This window comes from Saccoglossus kowalevskii, chromosome 19 (assembly GCF_978046115.1).
Source record: "Saccoglossus kowalevskii chromosome 19, keSacKowa6.1, whole genome shotgun sequence".
Taxonomy (NCBI): domain Eukaryota; kingdom Metazoa; phylum Hemichordata; class Enteropneusta; family Harrimaniidae; genus Saccoglossus; species Saccoglossus kowalevskii.
Window position 1 is genome coordinate 14,383,893 of NC_140659.1, and position 25,588 is coordinate 14,409,480.

At 35.6% G+C, this 25,588-nt stretch overlaps 1 protein-coding gene across 1 annotated transcript; it reads left to right on the forward strand.

The window, feature by feature from the left end:
* The first annotated feature begins 1,132 nt into the window (after nt 1-1,132).
* LOC100370265 (prostatic acid phosphatase-like) lies at nt 1,133-20,351 on the forward strand. Its single transcript, XM_078011357.2, has 11 exons — nt 1,133-1,253; nt 3,693-3,788; nt 4,446-4,700; nt 7,312-7,404; nt 9,373-9,462; nt 9,825-9,954; nt 12,474-12,562; nt 14,016-14,128; nt 15,597-15,647; nt 16,797-17,023; nt 20,017-20,351. The coding sequence occupies exons 1-11, from the start codon at nt 1,158-1,160 to the stop codon at nt 20,184-20,186; spliced, it is 1,410 nt and encodes a 469-aa protein (XP_077867483.2). The 5' UTR covers nt 1,133-1,157; the 3' UTR covers nt 20,187-20,351.
* The last annotated feature ends 5,237 nt before the right edge of the window (nt 20,352-25,588 follow it).

The following is a 25,588-nucleotide window of genomic DNA, read 5'->3' on the forward strand; positions in this document are numbered from 1 at the left end:
ACAGCATATTTTTGTTTAAAGTTCAGAAATAAAGACATGTTTTCTCTAAAAGAGGGTGTTTTGATTTTTCCAAACACTCATGTACAGCATATGTCAGCGAAGTGACCTAATCCTATCCTGGTAATTAAATGATATTCGTGGAACCTCTGTTACCTCACGCTAACTTTCGTGAGATCTGTGAGGTCACACGGAGAAACTGTGTGAATATAATAAAATAGCAAATGAAATATAGTTTCCCTTGGAGCTGCCTACAACACTAGTACTAGAAATAAATCCACGAGTTTGCTTCAACCTCAATTCCCAATATAAATTTATATAATTTTTTGTAGTTTTAAGTATTGTTAAAGCTTTGGTTCTTTTTCTGACCATTGTCGTTTAAGATATAGCGCCATGTTTGTAAAGAATTACATGACTGTTAAAATAAAACAAGTGAATGTACGCAAGTCGAGTCAATCTCCTCGCCTCAATTGATTCATTTATTTACAGTCATCGAATTCGATTTTTTCATTTTCTTTTAACTGATACCGGTAATTTTGTTGTGTGAAAATATTTTTCTTCTTATTACTTGGGTTTTCAACTATTGCAATATGTCAGTGCATTTATAAAACTTATGAAAATGAAAATACTTGAAAGAAATTTAAAATAAATGAATGAAAGGCTAGAATTTCACAACGTGTTCTATTACAGGGAATAAAATTGATATTCTTCATTTGTCAAAGTTTATATTTTTTTTTTTACATCAAGTGGTTTATTTATTCATCAAAATAATTTAAGAACATTAATATAGTACTTGTAAACAGTATTTGAGGTTGATGTAAATATAAAAGTGCTAAGAATTTTCCTTGAAATGTTTGATTGATATGCTGATTATATGCAAATTAGATATGCTAATTAATTATGCTAATTATATGCAAATTAATATGCAAATTTTATTTGTGGAGAACACTGGACTTGTATTTCAACATAAATAGTTATATAATATGTAGCGATAAAACACTTATCCTATTTGTTAGATTTTTTGTTTGTTTTTTTTGTTTTGGTGAATTCTACAACTGCAATCAAAAAACAGTACGACACTTTGTCTATAGAGGTCGCTATTCAGTGACCCAGTTCAGCTGTACACCATGCACTCTGGGTAAATTAGATAACAGTGAGCAATGGCTGCTTCTGTGGTGTACGAATGGCTCGTCGTTATGTTTTATGCAAGTGTATCAGTGTGTGGATCAGAAAGAGCTTTGCAAATGGTTCACGTGGTAAGTGTAGTATGCCGGTTAGAGTAATATGACATATGTCTTGTCTTCTGTATGGGATTCAGACGACACTGTCCTGGGCGCGCCTGTGGTCCTGGGTACAGGGCGCCGGTGTACCGCACCGAACCGCCCACAACACACCCTGGTATTATTTATTAACGCTGAACATGCGGAAGTCCGGCTTACCAGGTTACATGTAATTGGTGGCCGGCGAAATTATTTTGGTAAACATAAATATCATAATCATATGTCACAGACATGGTGATGAATTATATTCACCGTTAAATGTTGCTATCATGTCGTAAATTCCATCTAACTTATTCTCGCTATCTTGAAGTGTATTATAAATATTTCTCATTAAAAAAAAAAAAATATTATTTAACATTCAATTTCATGAAAGCATATTTTTTTTATATAAAATTTGTATGATGCATTCATACATGGTTTAGAAGCATAAAGCATTAAGTTGTCACTAATTTCAACAAAAATGACATATGGTCATATTATTTTTCAATGAATGCGAAACAGTGACAACAGAGCAATATTATCAAAGAATAATTCAGAAAGGAATGGTCAGAATATTTTTGGTGAGGTAAAATTCTTATTTCTGTAGAAAAAAACACAAAAAACAGCTTTAATTTCAGGAGAGAAAAATTGGTAAGAGTTCCTCAGGGCACCTTATTCCATAATTCTAATCCTAACCCCTCCCCTTCCAGTGCACCTCTCCTATTTTAATTGTATATGCCTTCAGGACGTGTATAGTTATCTGGAGGGGCATACACAATTACATTGGAGGGTGCTCGAGTGTCAGGGTTCAGGTTAGTGGGGTCTTAAGGAACTCTTTTCGAATGAATATATGAAATAACATTCAAACCATATGTTGTAGCTTTTATGAAAAGAAACCTTTTATTGTTACACGTAAGTAAATGTACGAGTAGTACTATCAACCCTTCTTGTAAACCATGGAACAAAGTTATGCAGAGGGGGGGGGGGCAAGGGAGGAAGCTGGTACAGTTTTACGGGAAATAAAAAGGGCTTTTTACAATTTACAAGGAAAAAGACGTTTTTACAGTTTACAGTGAAAATTGAATTTTGCAGTGAATTGTGTCATCTAGTCGTTTTACAGTTTCGAAAATATAATTTCCGTGGAATATTGTATGTACCAACAAAAATGACACATTTTTACAGTGTACGAAAAAAATATTTGATTGATTACGTTGTACGTCTAGCCTGTGATTACAGAATTAGGGAATTTTTTTTTTTCAATTTACGTTGTACGAAAAAAATATGGCAATTACGTTGAACGAAAATAACCCTTGCCCACTCTATGCAGGTAGATGTTGTTATTATTAAAACTTATGATGTTCTAACAGTTAATCCTGTCAGCACTAAAAAAAATAACAGAATATTTGTAATACATATATAGATTCTCAATTCTTTTTTTAACATATATCCTTGTTTTCAATTATTTTAATTGGAAAGCTGAATTTAAAAAAATGTGTCTATTTGGTCTAAATCTCAACCGTTATGTGTAGTTGGTTTATATGCAGGTAGAGATAGTATATAACCAGTGTGCCCACTGACAGGACTGATTTAAAATGAGTCAAATTCACAATTTCAAATTGATCAGTTTAACTACTTTGGAGAGAGGTCTTTAAGATAAAATAAAGATTGTGGCATCTACTGTAAAGACAGACTAAAATGATGTTGCCCTTGATATTTCAGATCAGATTCAAATATATTTTTCAATAATAAAAATTCATCAAGCAATTTTGCAATTTTGAAACCTGAACTTGGTCGTGCATGGAAATATTTTGTTTCTAGGTTAGCACATAAATGTTCATTGAAAGTAATGATACATTGCAAACTATGATCATTTTCACAAGGCACACACACATACACACACACACCCACTCCCACACACAAACTACACAACAATTTGACATAAAAGGAGGTGCAACTTAATAAGTAAAATAACCAGCTAACAAAACTGCTGGCAAAAGCAAATTAAGGAAAATTATGCACCTGAACATCAAATTAATGAAATTCAAAATAGCAACATCTCTTCTAAAATACAAAACCATTTTGATCAAATCATTCAAAAAATAGAATTTAACTTCATTAAAATCTTTACCAGCCAAGGTTGGTTTATTTGCCCTATTGCCTTGTCACTACTGCCAACCTTGGCCCTCTTTGGCAATTTCATATCCCGCCATTTTGTTTTAAGATCATTACCATAACCTATGCCAAGTCTGATTGGATACAAATTTCTACAAGCTCGTCCAATCAGATCTCTGTTTTTACTAATGTCAAATAAATGGTTTCCTGGTAAAGTTGTGGGGGATTATGTATATATAGAGTTGCCAAACTGCAATTCGATTGATGCATCTTTAAGTTTATTCGCACTTCATGATTTTAATGTATTCAGTTTCTTTATTTAAGGTATATCGCCATGGTAACCGGTCTCCAATGCACAGCTATCCAACAGATCCATATACGTCAAGTGATTGGCCCCAAGGATTACAACAGCTTTCAGCTGTGAGTATGAACATGTTTAGACTGCCAGGATGTCTTGTTACACGTCTTATTGTTTATCTTGTGATTGTTTTATTTGGGATGGTCTTCAAGTAACATAGGGAAGTTGATGTATTGCCATGGTTATTTTTTGATTGTGCCTTGTACATAATTGAATATGCTAATCAAGTTTGAAAAAAACTCACCTTGTCTTTTGTAAATTGCTGGCTAGCGATCATGGGAGCCGCTTCTTATTGGTCTGATTTGTGAGAGTGATAAGTGAGGGAGTGATCACTCTCTTTAATTGGCATGCCCTCATCTTGTATCATGAATAAGCAATGCATTTGACCCCATCTGCATACATGTACTCTATCGGGGCGGAGCTACATCACAGAATGTTATACGTTGCTAAGACGTGCACCACTGTACCATGTATTTATATGGGCTCTGCGCGAGCTGCTGTGGAACGCCCATGAAAACAGTCAAGGAAACAGCACAGACTCAACTTTTAAGTAATCCTGAGTGACCATGTAGGGGTAATCTTGTTACACTGTTCAGGGGAATCTCAACAATTTACCCAAAGTACAATTTTCTAAGAGTTTTCAGCCTTTGTTTTCCCTGTGACGGTTGCCAGATGGTGAAAATGTAATACATTTCTCTATTTTTTTTTTTTTACATCAGAGCGGCAAATTACAGCATTATCTTCTTGGTCAGTGGTTACAAAAAAGATACGCAACTAATGACAAATTTTTGAATTCCACTTACCTTCGAAATGAGATCTATGTACGCAGTACTGATATTGACAGGACGCTGATGTCTGCTGAATGCAACCTGGCTGGGTTTTATCCCCCAAATGGTAAACAAAAATGGTCTTCAAACAATAAGTTACCATGGCAACCAATACCAATTCACACAGTAGCAGAAGCGGATGATAAAGTAGGTTCATTATTAATCTGTGTATATCTGTTAGTCGGTGTGTGTGGTAACAACGTTGTGAAGACTGCAGTTTAACTTTACACCGACTTGTGACGACAGGACCTACTTGTGATTACCTTCACTATTTTCACTATTTACATTAATATTTAATCAAATTTAAGTCAAGTTTGCATAGCTTAGGTTTAGTAATTAATATAATTGTACCGTACCTACCCCCTTTACTAAACCTAAGCTTCGCAAACGTTTCATTGTACAGTCACAGAATATTAAACTTTTATTTGATTAAAATGCACGTTGTGTTGCATTGTAATTGAGTTTAATTAACCTCCAATTAAAATGCAACCCAATATAGAAACGCATTTTAATCAAGTTCATATTAAATTCAACTACCGTATATTAAAAGTTTATCCAATGTATGTCGTTACAACGACAGTAAGACATGCGTGTGTACCTGTGTGCACGTCTGCGTCTGTCCATCCTTCCGTATAGAAGCATAGAAATCTTTTATTTGAACTGTACTACCCGGTACTTATGCATCCCAAAATGACATGCATGTTTACATATGCGCATATATTGTCTTTTTAATCAGATCATATATGACCACTAGACAAGTTTCAAGTTCCGCAGAAACTGACAGATGGCGTTATGATTTGGAACTCATCTATATTGACAAACATTTTATGTCAAATTTTCTCTGAGTGTCCACAAGCGTTTTTCAACCTTTTTTTTGGACTTGTTTCAGAGTTAATCAATCTGGATATAAGAGATTTTGTCATTTTAAAGGGTGGTGGTACACGCATTGTACGTTGCTATGAGTCTCATATCAAACAGGATGCGCCGCTACGACAGTCGCTCATTAAAGCAGGAGGGGTGTCACCTGCGCACACGCGGGAATTCAGTCCCGAGCGACGATAACAACACACGCTAAAAACGCAATAGCTCATGGGTAGACGCTTGTTTGTAAACAATGACATCTGACGCATGCGCAGGTGACGACTCCCCCGCTTTAAGTAATTAACATTAGTTAACTATGGACAGAGAGGGCACTGCTCATCTGACCTTTTCTTGAACTCACTCATTTATTTAATTAATTACAGATGAAGTAATCATGAATTGTTCATTTGTACATGTAGAATGAGTTAACCACATTTTATTAATGATATAAAATAATGATATTATACTTAATGATTGTCAACTTTGGAATAAGGGATTGGTGTGACATGTGGCAGTACAGCTAAGAACTGTCAACAATATAGTTGTCTACTGGCTGATTACAGCTACCAGCAGAAATCTGTCTATGGATCAGTTTTTATGGCTTTAGTTCTGTATCCTGTCTGTATTACATGTACATGTATGTTAAACCCTAACTTCTGAGTTCAAAAGAACTGGTAGTGTCTAGTATTAAATTTGTACATTGATAGAGTTTCTTTTTTGTATGTGGGTTGTTGTTTTCATTTTTAGGCAATTCCAGTGGTTCATTTGCTGGTAGTACTACTATGGCATTATGGTGTTAATGGAATAAACCCTTAATTTGCATAAATGTACATACAATGTATGGAATGTCACCAATTAAATTACAACACACACATATAACTAACAACATAGCTTGTAAACAGGAAAGGTTAACACTTTATGTTAACACAGGGCTGTCTGGAAAAGATACGAGATTGCCCCCAAGGTGCCCACTGTAGATCAATTTCCAACCCATAATCCTTTGCAAAATCCAATGTGGTGGAAACATATTTCTGCCCTATTAGTCTGTCTACTGATATAATGCCCGCACAGAAATTGTTTTCACGTAAGAAATGCAGATAAAATGATTCCAAATGAAAATTGTACAAGTGCTATCTAAAAAAGTGTGAAGTTTCATATAGTTTTAAGGTGTTTTGGGAACATAAATTAGAAATCAAATTTCAAAAACAACTTTGATCAAATTTGGCGTAGGCATGCAGTGTTTCATTCAGGAAAACCATGCAGTAAACCATGCAGTAAATACCTCTCAGTTGCAAAAAATAGAAATAAAGGAGATGACAAAAAAAAATTCTATTCAGCCTGTTTGAAGGCGATAGTTTCATTGTGCGAAAATCGTATATCCATATTCATATAGCGGTATGACACAATAAAGGACACCCTTCAACTAAAATACCGGTAACATGCACCACAGAAATTCTCTAATGGTTTTGCAAATGAGACAATGTTCCAAAAATAATTTTACCAAATTTTATATTAACATGGTAATTTCCATCTAGGGTTACCTGTGGTATATTCAAGCTTGACGGAATTTGTGAATAAAACGTAATGTTCCTGTCAAATCAAAGTATTGTATAGTTTAAATCACTGGGAAAATCATATTTTATAAAAGTGAATATTTTTGGGGGGTTCTTTTCATGACGTTTACCAAGTAGTCCCTAAATATGTGTGAAGAAGGTTATTTTTGGCTCAGAAAAAATGAAAAAAAGGTTTTGGTCAATTTTTTTTTATTTGGTGTACAATCCTAATTTATGTTTTACTATTTCAAAATTGTTGTTAATATTGTGAATAATTTTTATTCAATTGCCCCTTTGATGTGGTATGAATGTTGATGTGAGTTCTTCTATTTTCACTTTTGCAGGTTCTGGGATTTAGTTCGTGTCCTAAACTTAAAGAGGATATCAAATCATTAATGAATAGTGATGTTTTTAAAACATACTGTGAAAAAAATAAGGCAAGTTTTCGTAATTTTGTCTAATCTATGTTGATGATGCAATTGTTTTTGTGATACTGTGGAATACTTTATTTTCGCTGGAATTAATTTTCGCTGAAAAAGCTTTTTGGGCGTTTTGTAAGGAATTTATTTTCACTGATTTTTGATGCGTTGAATGTGAAATATAGGAAAACAAGTATATTCGCTGGATTTTATTTTCACGAAATCATCCCTTCAGCGAAAATAGTGAAAATAAATTCCAAGCGAAAATAAAGTATTCTACAGTACTTTCTAACATTGTATGTCACTGTTTCCTTAACTGACTTTCTTTACATGAAAACTGCTAGTTTAAGCTATACTGTATATGTTGCCACATAAACTATATTGTATGCAACAAGACGTGGCTGAGTGATCATCTTCCTATCATAGTAGCATAATGATAATTTAATATATTATTCAAACATATTTGAAAATGATGGAGTTCAGTCATCGACCAAAACCACACTACAAATAAATTCAAAAGTTTTATGCACACCTTACTCATCATCTCTGTTGTTTACTTTATATTCAAGCACAAATCAATCTTGTCAAACCTTTTTTTTGGGGGGTGGGGTTGTTATCTCTTAATATATTAGGGCCTGAGGCAGGAAAACATGTACTCTAGTATGGAAAGTATGCCCTAAGGCAGCATGGGATGGCATTGCATTGACCTTTGCTATGAGTCAGTCAATATAATCACCATACTTCCATTATACTTTGCAGTATTCTTAATCCTATGAAGTCTTTGTTTCAAATACCGGAGTTGTCCGGTTAAGCGCCCATGCCCAGGCAAACGTCCCCCCCCCCCCAATATTGATACAATAAAGAAATTTGGGTCATGTCCGGGCATACACCCAAGTTTTTTTTTTCTACACTTGTAATAAAAAAATATAACAAAAGCCTATTTTTGGATGTTGTAATAACAGTTGACTTCCTTGCAGTCTGTTGTGATTCTGATAAAAATTCTTGAAAAATAAATGTCAATTATGTAAACGGCATTGAAAATCATTTTTAGCCAATCAGTAAAGCAGATGCTTTAAGCTCAAAGATGATTGACAGAGTGTAAACAACTATGAACTTTCGTAAATTTTACTGTGTAAATATGTGAATTGTTATTGATCTTGTTACATGTATAACTGTTGATCCGGTATTTGTCAAAACCGAAAATAATTTGACCGCAGTTTGATCCCTTCAGTTCATGCATATTGGGCCTGTTTGTGGGTGGGGAAACCTTAATTCAAATTATTCTTCACTGTCATTTTTTTTTTATTTCTGGTTTATTTGTCACATTATAAGCAATAAATTTATTACTTCTAATGTTGCATATTGTTCATTTATTTCCTTTGCATGTTTTCATTTGCCATTCTATTCCCTACCGCTTCGATCTGCATGTTATCAATTATGCATGAAATTTAGTTTTTTTTTGCAGGCGATGTCCGGGCATACGCCAACCCCTAATTTTTGTCAATTTCCCATGTTCAGGACTCTGGGACCGTTACCCAGACAACTACTGTAACATCACAAATCATGTGTTTAATTATTTATAGAGATGTCTGACTGAGACTAAGAAATGAGTAAACAAAAACTGAAATAGCATCAACTATATTTATATGTAACTGACATTGAAATAATTTAGTAGTGTTCTGGAGATATATTTCCTTGCAATTTACAACAATTGGAAAGAAATTGTTGGTTATTGTCTGTGCATATTTGTTCTCATTTGATCCGTTCAAGGCACTGACTGTCATTCTATGATATGTTATTATTAACTAAGAATCATAGTTACCTTTTGTTACCTACACAGAATAGATGTGAACAATATTTTTCAAATTCTGGAAAAAACTGAAAAAATATTTAATTTGGTTCAAAATTATCACAAAACAATGTCTGGTGAAATGATTTTGCAAATACATATTATCTTCGAATGATTTTTATTTTCTAAATGACCAGGACTTTATGGACTTTGTGAGAAATAGAACCGGTTTAGTGAATGGAACCTTCCATGACCTGCAGCATGTTGCAGATGCAGTGTGGTTTGAGGTAAGTTGTAAATTGTACTGACAGTGGTGTAAGTTAAAGATGTATTCACGCATATATTTTGCTAATATATGCAGGTTTAGGGTCAGAGTAATTCTCCAGATGTCCAGATATGAACAATGGTATTTTATATGCAGGTTTAGGGTCAATAGAACTCAGTGGTGTAATTCTCCAGATGTCCAGATATGAACAATGGTATTTTATATGCAGATTTAGGATCAATAGAACTCAGTGGTGTAATTCTCCAGTTGTATTTAATAGTTGTGGGTAAAAGACTATTTGTTGAGTATGAAATATTGCCTAGTGGGGACTTTATAATTTTAATACATTACAATAATTGTGTTTTATACTTTCTATCTTTATAGAGAGTGGATAATAAGACTCTTCCATCATGGATTAATGACACAGTGTTTGGTAAATTAATAGATCTCATTAACTTTGGTTATACAATAAACCACAATGCTAGCAATGTTGAAATGACGAGACTATTCGGAGGTGAGCAGCCATGTATATTTAACTACTTCAAGAGGTTCATATTGAATCAAAGATTTCATCATCTTTAGACGTACATTGTTATGTCATTAGCATACCTAAAATGGACATTTTAGTTTTTGTACAATTTAAAAAAGAATAGGTAGCAGAAATGCCATGGAAACTGATCAAAATGTGCATTTTCATACTGGTTTCTATGGTGTCAGCAATACATATCTGTCTGCTGCACATCGGACCCATCAGTCTGCTGCACATCTGACTTGTCAGACTGCTGCACATCTGACCCATCAGGCTGCTGCACATCTGACCCATCAGGCTGCTGCACATCTGACCCATCAGGCTGCTGCACATCTGACCCATCAGGCTGCTGCACATCAGACCCGTCAGGCTGCTGCACATCTGAACTGTCAGACTGCTGCACATCTGACTTGTCAGTCTGCTGCACATCGGACCCGTCAGTCTGCTGCACATCGAACCCGTCAGTCTGCTGCACATCGGACCCGTCAGGCTGCTGCACATCTGACCCGTCAGGCTGCTGCACATCTGACCCGTCAGGCTGCTGCACATCTGAACTGTCAGACTGCTGCACATCTGACCCGTCAGGCTGCTGCACATCTGACCCGTCAGGCTGCTGCACATCTGACCCGTCAGGCTGCTGCACATCTGACTTGTCAGACTGCTGCACATCTGACTTGTCAGACTGCTGCACATCTGACCCATCAGACTGCTGCACATCTGACCCATCAGACTGCTGCACATCTGACCCATCAGACTGCTGCACATCTGACCCATCAGACTGCTGTACATCTATACCTCATGTCTGATGGAGCAAACCTGTTACAGACCTGACAGAATTGGCATGCTGCATGTCTGATGGAGCAAACCTGTTACAGACCTGACAGAATTGGCATGCTGCATGTCTGATGGAGCAAACCTGTTACAGACCTGACAGAATTGGCATGCTGCATGTCTAATGGAGCAAACCTGTTACAGACCTGACAGAATTGGCATGCTGCATGTCTGATGGAGCAAACCTGTTACAGACCTGACAGAATTGGCATGCTGCATGTCTGATGGAGCAAACCTGTTACAGACCTGACAGAATTGGCATGCTGCATGTCTGATGGAGCAAACCTGTTACAGACCTGACAGAATTGGCATGCTGCATGTCTGATGGAGCAAACCTGTTACAGACCTGACAGAATTGGCATGCTGCATGTCTGATGGAGCAAACCTGTTACAGACCTGACAGAATTGGCATGCTGCATGTCTGATGGAGCAAACCTGTTACAGACCTGACAGAATTGGCATGCTGCATGTCTAATGGAGCAAACCTGTTACAGACCTGACAGAATTGGCATGCTGCATGTCTAATGGAGCAAACCTGTTACAGACCTGTTACAGACCTGACAGAATTGGCATGCTGCATGTCTAATGGAGCAAACCTGTTACAGACCTGTTACAAACCTGACAGAATTGGCATGCTGCATGTCTAATGGAGCAAACCTGTTACAGACCTGTTACAAACCTGACAGAATTGGCATGTTGCATGTCTAATGGAGCAAACCTGTTACAGACCTGTTACAAACCTGACAGAATTGGCATGCTGCATGTCTAATGGAGCAAACCTGTTACAGACCTGACAGAATTGTCATGCTGCATGTCTAATGGAGCAAACCTGTTACAGACCTGACAGAATTGGCATGCTGCATGTCTAATGGAGCAAACCTGTTACAGACCTGACAGAATTGGCATGCTGCATGTCTGATGGGGCAAACCTGTTGCAGGCTTGACATTGCATTATGCTACAGACCTGAATACATGTGCCTGACCTGTTAATCAGATGGACACTGTACATTGCATCGGCCTGTTGAAGATCTGATCATCTTTAGTTGTTGTATTATCACTGACATGTATCTTTATAGTGAGTTTCCAGTACAATATGATGCATTGCATATATGTGCACTAACATTGCAACATTTGAATTCGGCAAAAACTCAAGATTGCGAAGCATGTATTTTACAAATACAAACCTTCAAAGGGCCCTGAGTTTACACAATAAGCTTGAGTACACTGTTTCTGATTATTTGTGACTAGTATATATTTAGGGAATATATCACCACCACAATATGGGTACGCCACAAGATATTTCACAAGCCACGGCATGTATGCATGAGCTGCAGGTTGGCTTGTACAATTTTGTATTAGTTAGTTCATCACAAAATTGCACGACTGCATGCACTGCTGGAAATACTAACGCTGGTTTGTATTCATCTCAACCATTTTTGCTCGTGTTCTTGCTTACGTTTAATATTTTTTGATTCAGCAAACCTTTCCAAGCAACGTCACTGCCTCCAAGTTTTTCTGTAATGTCATTAAATGTGTTTGATTGATGCATATTACTGTATATAGTATACATCTATCACTGTACACAAATATCAAAGTTACATAATGCTTGATGATATTAATAATAAATCATTTTTTCAACAGATTTTTCGAAATTATGTTTACTTGTTTTTCAGGTATTTTAGTGGATGAAATAACCAAACACATGATATCAAAAGCAGAGGCACCACAGAATGCAACATATAAAATGTATATGTATTCAGGGGTATGTGTGATTCCAAACCTGCTCGCATTTGTGAGTATGTGCTCACATTTGTGAATATGTGCTCAAATTTGTGACTATGTGCTCGCATTTGTGAATATGTGCTCGCATTTGTGAATATGTGCTCGCATTTGTGAGTACGTGCTCACATTTGTGAATATGTGCTCGCATTTGTGAGTATGTGCTCACATTTGTCAATATGTGCTCACATTTGTGAATATGTGCTCGCATTTGTGAGTATATGCTCACATTTGTGAGTACATGCTCGCATTTGTATGTGCTCACATTTGTGAATATGTGCTCGCATTTGTGAATATGTGCTCGCATTTGTGAATATGTGCTCGCATTTGTGAGTACGTGCTCACATTTGTGAATATGTGCTCGCATTTGTGAGTATGTGCTCACATTTGTGAATATGTGCTCACATTTGTGAATATGTGCTCACATTTGTGAATATGTGCTCGCATTTGTGAGTATGTGCTCACATTTGTGAGTACATGCTCGCATTTGTATGTGCTCACATTTGTGAATATGTGCTCACATTTGTGAGTAACTGCTCGCATTTGTGAATATGTGCTCGCATTTGTGAATATGTGCTCGCATTTGTGAATATGTGCTCACATTTGTGAATATATGCTCGCATTTGTGAGTACATGCTTGCATTCATGAGTACGTGCTTGCATTAGTGACTACGTGCTTGCATTCATGAGTACGTGCTTGCATTCATGAGTACGTGCTTGCATTCATGAGTACGTGCTTGCATTCGTGAGTACGTGCTTGCATTCATGAGTACGTGCTTGCATTCGTGAGTACGTGCTCACATTTGTGGGTACTTGCTCGCATTTGTGGGTACTTGCTCGCATTTGTGGGTACATGCTCGCATTCGTGAGTACATGCTAACATTTGTGAGTACTTGCTCACATTTGTGAGTATGTGCTTGCATGTTTTGGAATATCTAAGTTTTGGAAACACTTGCATTCAGAAAGTGAAAATTATGTATGCTATAAAAATTATTAAAGTTTGAGAGCATGAAAATCAACATAAAATAAAGAAATCACAACTTCATAAATGTTTAATTGGCAAATTTTATTATGTTACTATTATGCATATAAAATTAAGGTAAACTGGGGGATTACAAAATTTACGTAGAGACAAATGACCAAGTGTACAGGAACAATGGGTCACATGACCAAAAGTAGTATGGCAGAACTGAAATTGGTGTAGATGTTTATGGCGTAAATGCCACCTTGTGGTCAGCTTCTTGTGAATGCACTGGTACCTGGGTGAAAAAAATGTGATTGACAGATTTAGCAATCAGTTATATTTAGTAGCCTGTACCGCATCCTCTAATCTACTTCTACTTTTTTATTACCACTTTTGTACATTATTTCTGACTGTGAACTCGAAATATAATTCATGTTTTAATTCATGGTCTTAATTGTCACTGTAATTTCAGCATGATACAACAATGGCTTCAGTGATGGCTGCGGTCGGGGTTTTCAATGACCTGTGGCCTCCAACTGCGTCCTGTCTCATGGTAGAATTATACAAAGAAACTGGCAAAAAAAGGTAAATTTATTTGGTAATAATTACTATAAATTTGCACCTTAATGTATTGTAGATCTGGTGAGCTATATTTGTATGCTATAGTTGTGTGCTTTTTGACTCCCGTGTGCGAAGCACAAAAAGGGAGTCTTTGCACAGTGTGTCTGTATGTATGTGTGTGTGTGGGTGGGTGTGTGTGTGTGTGTGTGTGTGTGTGTGTGTGTGTGTGTGTGTGTGTATGTATGTGTGTCCGACTGTTCCACTGATATCTCAAGAACCATACATTGATTTTTGATGAAACTTGGTGCATAGATGCTCTGGGCTAATGCGCAAATTTGATTAGGTTTTGGTAAAAATCCATGCATATTAATCACCTTATTAGCATAATTAGTTAATTAATCGCTTTTCGGCTTTTCCATGAATGTTCCACTGATATATAAAAAAACACTAATTGGATTTTAATGAAACCTTTATAGAGTATTCATCATCACATTTCAATGAACCTAGGACTATGCAAAGACCCAATTAGTTTTTGGTAAATATTTATGCTTATTAATCACCTAATTAAAATAATTAATTAACACTGATATCTCAATTACTGATCATCACATTTGAATAAAATTTGGTACATAAATGCTCTAGAACAATAGACAGACCCGATTAATTTTGGGTTGAAATTTGTTCATATTAATTCTCTAATAATAATTCATAGTTTTTTTGTTCTAATCCCATTTCAATGAAACTTGGTACATAGATATTACATTACGCAGGTCTTATTAGTTTTACACTCAAATCTGTTCATATCAGTTACCTGATTTACATAATTAGTTTTCAGCTATTCCATCAATATCTCAAGTACAAGTAATTTTGAATTAATTTGTAATGTGTCTTCAATACTCTCAGCACACAGAAGTTCTTTCTAAGCTTTCTTTGATTGTCTGTCTGTCTGCTGGCCATCCATGTGTGTTCGTCTGTTTTTATCTCATCTGCTTGTTCCAGTTCTAATATTTGTTTTCAGTGGTCTCTCCAGATTTGTGTATTCTATGTTAAGTGTTTACTCTATCGGGAACACCATCTTGAATACGGCATTAAACTAAATAAGAGATATGTTGAGAAATACATTTCAGATTCCCACAAATCAGGAAATAAATACCAATCCGTGAAAGTTAAACGATCCGTTGGAGTGATATTGAGCCAACCGCTAAAAAAATTCATCCAAATTTGTCATTTTTTGTGTGGAAAAATCCCTGGCATATGAACACGAAGAACATAGAACATTTTTCCCAGGTATTTGAAACCCAAACTGTGAGGCCGTCACTGATTGGCTCCTGAGTTGGATTGACAATTTCTGTTTCAAATACCTCGATAAAGCTACTTTGTGATATGTCATTTGCATATTTGTGTATGAATGAAATAATTACAGTGCATCTTGATAAATACAGAGTACTCTGCGAAAAAGTAGTTTACACTGTTTAATTTTATAATATACTAGGGAACGCCGTCATGGAGGACACGAAAAAATAGAAATACCTGTTTTTAATGGGTATGTACATGTTTTCTTAAGGTTATCAAACCAATTATCATTGTGCCTTTACTTCTTCTACTTCTTTTTTTTTCTTTTCTGCAACAGATTCTTTAGTCATCTGAGTTTGTTGTAGCACTATTGGTATGAGCTACCTATTTCTGAAATGAAATGTTAGTGGTCATGCATGTGACTTTTCATGCCATTTGACTATCCCAAAAATTGAATTTAGTATTACCGTTACCAGAAGTTCATGTTTGTCTCGTATTTACTTTTGATATTAAAGTCACTGGGATCTCCACCACATATCACCCTAGTTACAAGCCCTTATCTTTATCCGCCTTTGATATATGGTTGGAGTCGTATTCAGGCTAAACCAAGTATGCATATATATAAATGTACCAAAATGAGCCAAGTACGGGTGAAAAGTACGGGTCATACTTTTCAGAAAATGGCAAGTACGGGTGATATTTGTAGCGAGTATGGGTGGTATTTGCAGCGAGTATGGGTGGTATTTGTAGCGAGTACATGGAGATAATTTAGCGAGTACGAGTGATAAAATGTAGCGAGTACCAGGGGGGGTAAATATAGCGAGTAAGGGTGAGGGGTATTGCGGGGTAAAATGTACGGGATTTATACAACAATTACGTGATACAAATATCACCTGTACTCGCTATTTTCTGAAAAGTACGACCCGTACTTTTCACCCGTACTTGGCTCATTTTGGTACATTTATATACCTCAAGTATGGACTAATATTTATTTTGTGTTTGCATAGTGGCTACCCCCAATTGCATTCACACACAGGGGAGAACATGCAGCAGCTAGCCATAAGGAACGCCCAAACTTGTTAAGAATATACAAAAATCTTCAGTCGTCTTAACTAAGATTACTCAGTACAGTATCCAGGAAGGTATATGTGTTCTGTTCTACAGTTATAAAACAATACCAAAGCAAATTCAGAAAGATTACAAAATAACGGGAAGTAGCACAGAGTCTCATCGTCAGTTAATTTTCTTTTCAGGAACAATATACATGTATAGATGTGCTCGCGTTGATTGTCTTGTCAGAAATGATATACCAAAAGAATAATTATAATAGTAAATAATATAATAGTAAATCTTTCAAATCTTCTTTATTTAAAAGAGCTTAATATCTTTATTTTTACAGGACTTATACAATTGATGTATATTACTATAACAACACACAAAGGGAGCCTTATCAATTACAAATAACAGGCTGTGATAAAAGCTGTCCTCTTGAGGAGTTTTTAAAATTAAGCTCAAAGGTGAGGCTAACTGAAGAAGAATGGACTGAGGAATGTGGTGGTGAGACTGGTATCCATCCTCACTCACATGGTACAATAATAGATTACTGGGATCTGCATTTCAATATAGGTATGTGTGGAGAATGTACAATACGTGATTTCTCTTTCACTAACGAGATCTTGTGTAATGCGTTAAAGACGTGGATCGAACAGATGCATATTTACTACTAACAGGGTGTTGTATACATAGGTGAAGAGATTTGGAAAAAAGTTATTGCTGGTCATGGGCGCGATTAAATATGCATGTATCCATTTCCTAGAAATCTATTCTTCATCTAATGTTTTGTCAAAAACAATTTTGATTGGTCAACTAATTTGGCAGCCATCTTGGATCGTTAAACAGGAAGTTCCAATTTTTGACTTTTTCTGATAGGCATACTTAATTTTGTTGTTGTAGCATCATTGCTAAGTGCACAACCTATTTCACGAATAAAAACTTTAGCAGCCATGTGACATTTTCCTGCCAAGTTTTTTCCCAAAAAAACACTTGAAGATTGTCTTCAGAACACTGAATTTTCAGGAGAGACTTGTGTGAACAATAGATTGTGCATATCTAATTCCTACAGATGCATTATACACACAAATTCATTTCTGACTGATCTTGACCACATGAGTGAATAAGTTTGAATAAACTGCATATGCTTAGACCCCTGCAATGCTGTATAGTACTGTTTTTAGCGGGAGAAGTGAAATGAAACTTTTTCTAAAATAAACCATACAGATCTGTCTGTTAGTTTTGTACTCGTATGGTATGACAATATATGTGCAGTTATCCTGAAATGTATTTATGCCTGTCTACTTTTGATAACAATTTTTTATGGTTTGCAAATATGTTAAAATGGTGTTTAATCACGATTGCCATCCCATCCCAGGCCTTGATGTATTGGTCTGTGTTATTCTACAAGATCAACTGAGACACAATAAACATGAAGTTAAATTTATGGAAAGCATGAAAAGTCACTTGAGGCTTGAAAATCCAATTTATTTCTTGTAATATGATGTAGATCCTGGTGGAGTGCATCGCCATGATATCACCTTGTGTGTACCCCAGACCATTCGTCCCGGTGTTATCGCTATCGCCACACGAGACTCCAGCTTGTCTCCTATACAATTTGACTGCGCACATCCAGAAAGTAGATGTAGCTGTGATTGGTGGAATACTAATGAGTTGAGTGTCAATCAAACGCCCACGCTATCTTTAGTAAACAAAGTCACGTGACACGCGCCATTTTAGTTTTGGCAGGCGATTTCAAGGCAGCACGCTTAACCCTTTCGTTCACAGGTTGGGAGATATTAGAATGACTGACAATTTCACGTCACTGTTTTACATTATTGGCGGATTTTTCTGCGCTATCAATCTTTCTCTTACAAACTAGACATAGATGAGACGACAGAGTCGCTCCTTTCACAACGTCGCACTGGATCAAATTGGAAAGACGATTTCCATAAGTTATCCCTCCTGCTTTTCCTGGCTTGAATAAATTCACACTCGACTTTAACTGTCCACAAACTCGAAGACTACACGAACACAGTCTACAATAGTCGTCCGCAACAATATGTATGTATTTCTTCGGTGTACTGATGCACGAATGCACCGTGACACGGTGTTTCTCGGGTGTCGCCATCGCTGAGAATGCCGCCGGCGCAATTTTTCACCCAACTCGCGATTCTGTTTTGCAACATTTTATCAATATTCCCTTTGACAAAATCGCTGACAAAAGCACCGCTTTGCTGATCTTTTGTTCTATAATTCTTAATGCAAACACCGACCCTAGTAGTAATTAGTAACGTCGCCTAGTACATATGAACGGTCGTCATTGCAAATCGAACATCCTTTTGAAATTTGGACGTCGGGCAGGCGATTTCAAGGCACCGCACTTAAATATTAGCAACATATTTTTCTGAGCGGTTGTTTATTCTCTTTCAAACGAGACATAAATGTGACGACATAGTCGATCCCTTATCCACCGCTAAGAATGCCGCAATGTTTCGTTCGTTTTGCAACATGCCACAAATCGTCGAAAAAAACACCACTTCGACGGAAGCTTGCGTAATAAGGGGGTTAAAACAAGAAAACAAATGCCATGTTTAATACATATCGACCTGTTTTACTTGCAAAAGATAACGGAACATGAACTCGTTTCGTGCGACTTCGGAACCCGAAGGAACACACCAACAAAGTTGAATTTACCCGCTATCTTCCAAATATGGTATATTAATTTATTCAGTTGTTTATTTAGAGTGACGTCCGCGGTCGAATGCGATTGGCTATCGATGTCAGTGCAAAGGTCATATGAATATTAAAATTAAGTGGGCGGAAGGAAAATTGTATAGGAGACAAGCTGGAGTCTCGTGTGGCGATAGCGATAACACCGGGACGAATGGTCTGGGGTACCTTGTGTGAAGCATTTGACTGTCCATTTCTTAACTTAAAAATGTAAAAAACAAAAGGATGTGGGAGATAAATTAAAAACATTCTGACCGATTGCTAACTTTATATTGAATGTCTTATCCCCCCCCCCCTCCCCGCCGTCAAGTTTTGCAATATGTACGTAATTCCAGAATGCTTGAGTTTTTGAAAAAAAAATGTGTTCACCCAGGGAATTATGGGTAATACATTCCTTATCTGGCCTTCTACCCCACTCTCAGCACAGAAGGTGTTTAAATATTTGCATACCTAAAACCCTGGTATGGCTATTATTATGCAAATTCAAGTGTGCTGAAGGCAAACTTCCTCTTCTGTGAGTGCTTCTGAACCAGAGGTCAGCTAGTGATAGCGCCCTCAATTGACCAACAAAAACATTACCTTCTTTTTTGACTATGTGGACAAGTACTCAGACTACTGTGGAAGAATTCCAGATGAAATACATTTTCTGATGGAGTGTTTTAATTTTTACGCCAACACCTAATTTTCCCAAATGTAGTACACTGTCCAAAAATGCACAAATCAATATGGAAATAACACTTTATTTCCTCGCTTCCAAATGAAATGTCATTTGTTTTTTTAGCAAAAACTGTTTTTTAGCAAAAGGCCAATTGGCTTAATTTTATTTTTTATTGCAGGGAGTATAATTGCTGGTATAGCTCTTATATTTGTGATGATATTATTTGTTGTTCTTTGCTGTGGTGTACTAATTGATCCACTCAAAGGAAAAAGGAAAAGACAGTCACTTGATTCCATGGAACTATTGAAAGGTGATGTCAGTGATGAAGAATATGATCTAGGTGTGTGACTGCCCTTTAGTGTTGATATGTGAAGTTGCTTTTGTTTTTATCACACTGTGTACACTATCATCACCTTATCATGTCATTCATCGCATCCAGTGAAGTCCAATAAAGATCAAAATGAAATATATTTATACATATATACCAGGTATATATAGCCCTCAACATTCAAATGGATGGCAATCATAAAAGTAATTTTCCAAATTATCAGATGTATTTTGAAAACACATCTAATATCTTTTGGAGTTTTATTACCATACTACTATTACCATAAAAGTTGTATTAATGGCTGCATTTCTAATAGAAGCCACACCCACTTCTTTGAACAATTGAGAACCAAAAATTTCTCATGTGTAGATGCTCTAATAGAAGCCACATCCTTTCTGTTGCTATGTACCATTTTTAATAGACGCAGCTTATAATACAGTTTTTGAAGTATTAAGTGTTAACATGTACAGCCATAATGACTGCCATCTAGTGATAGTAACTCTTATTGATTTTGTTTTTATTATTTTATAAATTTGTAATTTTGCAATTGTTGTATTATTGTATTGCAAAATTAAGATGCAATATACCATAAACCTCAATTAATTCATAGTATTTATTAATTTGAACTCCTCATTTAATTGTTAATTATTAAACAAATATTCTTTTAATTTTTATCTGATCATAGCAGTTTTTAAAATTTAGTTTTTTTTTTAGTTCTCTATCTAAATTAGTATGCATTAACAAACAAAAATCATATGCAAAAAAAATTAAAAAGAAATTAAAACGTGTTGTGAAACTTAACGTTTTGATTATTATAGGTTTAATCACTGCCTCACCATGACTCAGATTAGAGAACATTGGCTATGGTAATAGTTATTTTTTTTTAAATCTCAGGACATAACCGGAACTGTGGCAGGAAAAATAATTCTTTAAGGCAATGCCTAGATTGAGTAAATGCAGGTAGAAAGCATCCTCACATAAAATTGAGAAGTTTCTACTATGCATGAGACACGTGTTGTTAGAAGGTCAATTACGAGGTCTTCACCATATATGAATGTTTTAAATGAACTGTTACATAAATTCCTCTCTTTGATTGGATAACTGACCACGTATCATAGTTTTGTGCAATATATATAAGCTTGCCAGATAGATCAAATCGAGACAAATGCCCAATTTTTTTTATTATTAAAATAAAATTCATCACTATTTGATTGACAACTAATTACTACTTATTCAGACGGTTGAGAAATGTTATTTTAATTCTTGTACATGAAAGTCTCTTCACCGAATCCTTCACTATACACGACTTGTCTCGCTAGCTACAAATCCCAAATCAATTACTGTAGAACAGTGAAATAACTACATGTCATGTCATTTCAGCGAATTTGACAGAATCTTAATTTAGCCACCTTAAAAGTATAATCACCCAACAAAAACATCCACTTGTTATTGAATAATTGAATAATTATCTTTTTGAACCACATACCAGAAAACAATGATTTCTATATGTGTATGTTGTTATAGATGCTCTTAAAACAAATTCGTCATTAGTACTACTGTGAATTAATTAATCTATTAATTTACTGAAATGATATTTGCAATATTAATATATGCCGTCTTAAATTTATTACCAAACATTTCTGTATAAAAAATAATCTGATAACCGTACAATTCAATTTTTATCTACATGGCCAAATGAAGAGCTTACAATACCGTACATGTATATGCAATATTGAAAAACTATAGCAAAGTCAAAGATAGAAAATAATGATCTCAGTGATTATTAGCCAATAGACCGCATGTTTTACTTCTTAAGGCCCCTTTGGTTCCTGGTGTGAGTATTTGTGATGTTTAACTGTTTTTGAACTTCATTTAAACTTCTTGCATTTTTGTGGGAAGGTAACTTCTTGTTGCTAGTGAATTGGTACCCCCCAGAAAGTACCAGGATGTGTGACCTTTTGAAAGGAAATAATTGAGAAATTCTCATTGGTACTGAATTTGTACCCCCAGAAAGTACCAGGATGTGTGACCTTTTGAAAAGAAATAATTGAGAAATTCTCATTGGTAGTGAATTTGTACTCCCAGAAAGTACCAGGATGTGTGACCTTTTGAAAGGAAATAATTGAGAAATTCTCATTTTAGTTAATTTGTACCCCCAAAAAGTACCAGGATGTGTGACTTTTTTGGAGGAAATAATTGAGAAATTCTCATTGGTAGTGAATTTGTACCCCCAGAAAGTACCACGATGTGTGTCAGTTGAGTTCCTCCCTTCAGCTGTATGTACTACACAATTAACTGTCCAGGGAAAATGTGTATAAGAAAATATTGTTTTAATTTCAGCTCATGCTACCAAAATTTTGAGCCTTTCAAACAGAGACGTGAAACTCAGGGTAATCATGCATATATGATTTTTTGTGGGCTGTGCATGTCTCTGAAAATATAGCATTATGTGCATGCTGTGGATGTACAACAATGGCAATACCTTGCAGACCACTTTAGTATTTAGTACTGCTGTAGTTGTATTTCGTCTCTGAATCTATTTTGTTGATTGCAAACTAAATTGGACTACACTGTCTTCTTTGAAACCTATTAGCTGATTGCAAATTAAAGTACATATCCTCTAATACTATAGTGTCTTTTCTGAAACAAATTTCAAATTAAAGTACATATCCTCTAATACTATAGTGTCTTCTCTAAAACTGATTTGCTGATTGCAAACAAGTACATTATCCGATACTATACTGTCTATGAAAGTGATTCGCTGATTGCAAACGAGTACATTATTCGATACTATACTGTCTTCTCTGAAACTGATTAGCTGATTACAAACTAGAGGGCATTATCCAATACTATACTGTCTTCTCTGAAACTGATTAGTTGATTACAAACTAGAGGGCATTATCCGATACTATACTGTCTTCTCTGAAACTGATTAGCCGATTACAAACTAGTACATTATCCAATACTATACTGTCTTCTCTGTAACTGATTAGCTGATTACAAACTAGAGGGCATTATCCAATACTATACTGTCTTCTCTGAAACTGATTAGCTGATTACAAACTAGTACATTATCCAATACTATACTGTCTTCTCTGTAACTGATTAGCTGATTACAAACTAGAGGGCATTATCCAATCCTATACTGTCTTCTCTGTAACTGATTAGCTGATTGCAAACTAGAGGGCATTATCCAATACTATACTTTTTTTCTCTAAAACTGATTAGCTGATTACAAACTATAGGGCATTATCCGATACTATACTTACTGTCTTCTCTGAAACTGATTATAAACTAGAGGGCATTATCCAATACTATACTGTCTTCTCTGAAACTGATTAGCTGATTACAAACTAGAGGGCATTATCCGATACTATACTGTCTTTTCTGAAACTGATTAGCTGATTACAAACTAGTACATTATCCGATACTATACTGTCTTCTCTGTAACTGATTAGCTGATTACAAACTAGAGGGCATTATCCAATACTATACTGTCTTCTCTGTAACTGATTAGCTGATTACAAACTAGAGGGCATTATCCGATACTATACTGTCTTCTCTGAAACTGATTAGCTGATTGCAAACTAGAGGGCATTATCCAATACTATACTGTCTTCTCTGAAACTGATTATAAACTAGAGGGCATTATCCAATACTATACTGTCTTCTCTGAAACTGATTAGCTGATTACAAACTAGAGGGCATTATCCGATACTATACTGTCTTCTCTGAAACTGATTAGCTGATTACAAACTAGAGGGCATTATTCGATACTGTCTTCTCTAAAACTGATTAGCTGATTACAAACTAGAGGGCATTATCCAATACTATACTGTCTTCTCTGAAACTGATTAGCTGATTGCAAACAAGTACATTATTCGATACTATACTGTCTTCTCTGTAACTGATTAGCTGATTACAAACTAGAGGGCATTATCCAATACTATACTGTCTTCTCTGAAACTGATTAGCTGATTACAAACTAGAGGGCATTATTCGATACTGTCTTCTCTAAAACTGATTAGCTGATTACAAACTAGAGGGCATTATCCAATACTATACTGTCTTCTCTGAAACTGATTAGCTGATTGCAAACGAGTATATTATTCGATACTGTACTGTCTTCTCTGAAACTGATTAGCTGATTACAAACTAGAGGGCATTATTCGATACTATACTGTTTTCTCTAAAACTGATTAGCTGATTACAAACTAGAGGGCATTATTCGATACTGTCTTCTCTAAAACTGATTAGCTGATTACAAACTAGAGGGCATTATCCAATACTATACTGTCTTCTCTGAAACTGATTAGCTGATTGCAAACAAGTACATTATTCGATACTGTACTGTCTTCTCTGAAACTGATTAGCTGATTACAAACTAGAGGGCATTATTCGATACTATACTGTCTTCTCTAAAACTGATTAGCTGATTACAAACTAGAGGGCATTATCCGATACTGTCTTCTCTAAAACTGATTAGCTGATTACAAACTAGAGGGCATTATTTGATACTATACTGTCTTCTCTAAAACTGATTAGCTGATTACAAACTAGAGGGCATTATCCGATACTATACTGTCTTCTCTAAAACTGATTAGCTGATTACAAACTAGAGGGCATTATTCGATACTATACTGTCTTCTCTAAAACTGATTAGCTGATTGCAATTGCAAACTAGAGTACATTATATAATAGTGTCCTCTCTGAGTACATCATCTAACACTTTTCTTTGCTGAATCTACTGGTGCACACATTCTTGGTCACTTTAAGCTAAAATCACAAAATCATTATTTAACAATCCATGTTATGTTAAATGTTACAGAGCTCCACAATCAGCTGAAGATCTTGCATTCATGATGTTATCACAGATAAGAATAGCATGTTCATTGTAATAATAGCATATATAAACCACTTATCAAAATCAAAATCAAAACTTGGTCCACATACTCACTTTATTTTCGCTTGGATTTATTTTCGCTTAAGGAATGAGTCAGTGAAAATAAAATCCAGCGAATATACCTTTATTCCTTTATTTTACATTCAAATGTCAAAAATCAGTGAAAATAAATTGCATACAAAATACCCAAAATGTCTTTTCAGCGAAAATTAATTCCAGCTAAAATAAAGTATTCTACAATATTTACTGAAAATGTGATATACTGTATTTGCTCTATTAGAAGCACGTCTCAAATAGAAGTGCATATAAACTGAAAATTTCATTGTATACTGAGTCATAATATTTACTTTGAATGTTGACACACAACTGTAATCTACACAAGTGCTGCAAATAGAGCAAATCAGTAATTCAGACTCTTCCTTAATTACTGTGGAATACTTTATTTTCGCTGGAATCAATTTTCGCTGAAAAGGCATTTTGGGCGTTTTGTATGGAATTTATTTTCACTGATTTTTAATG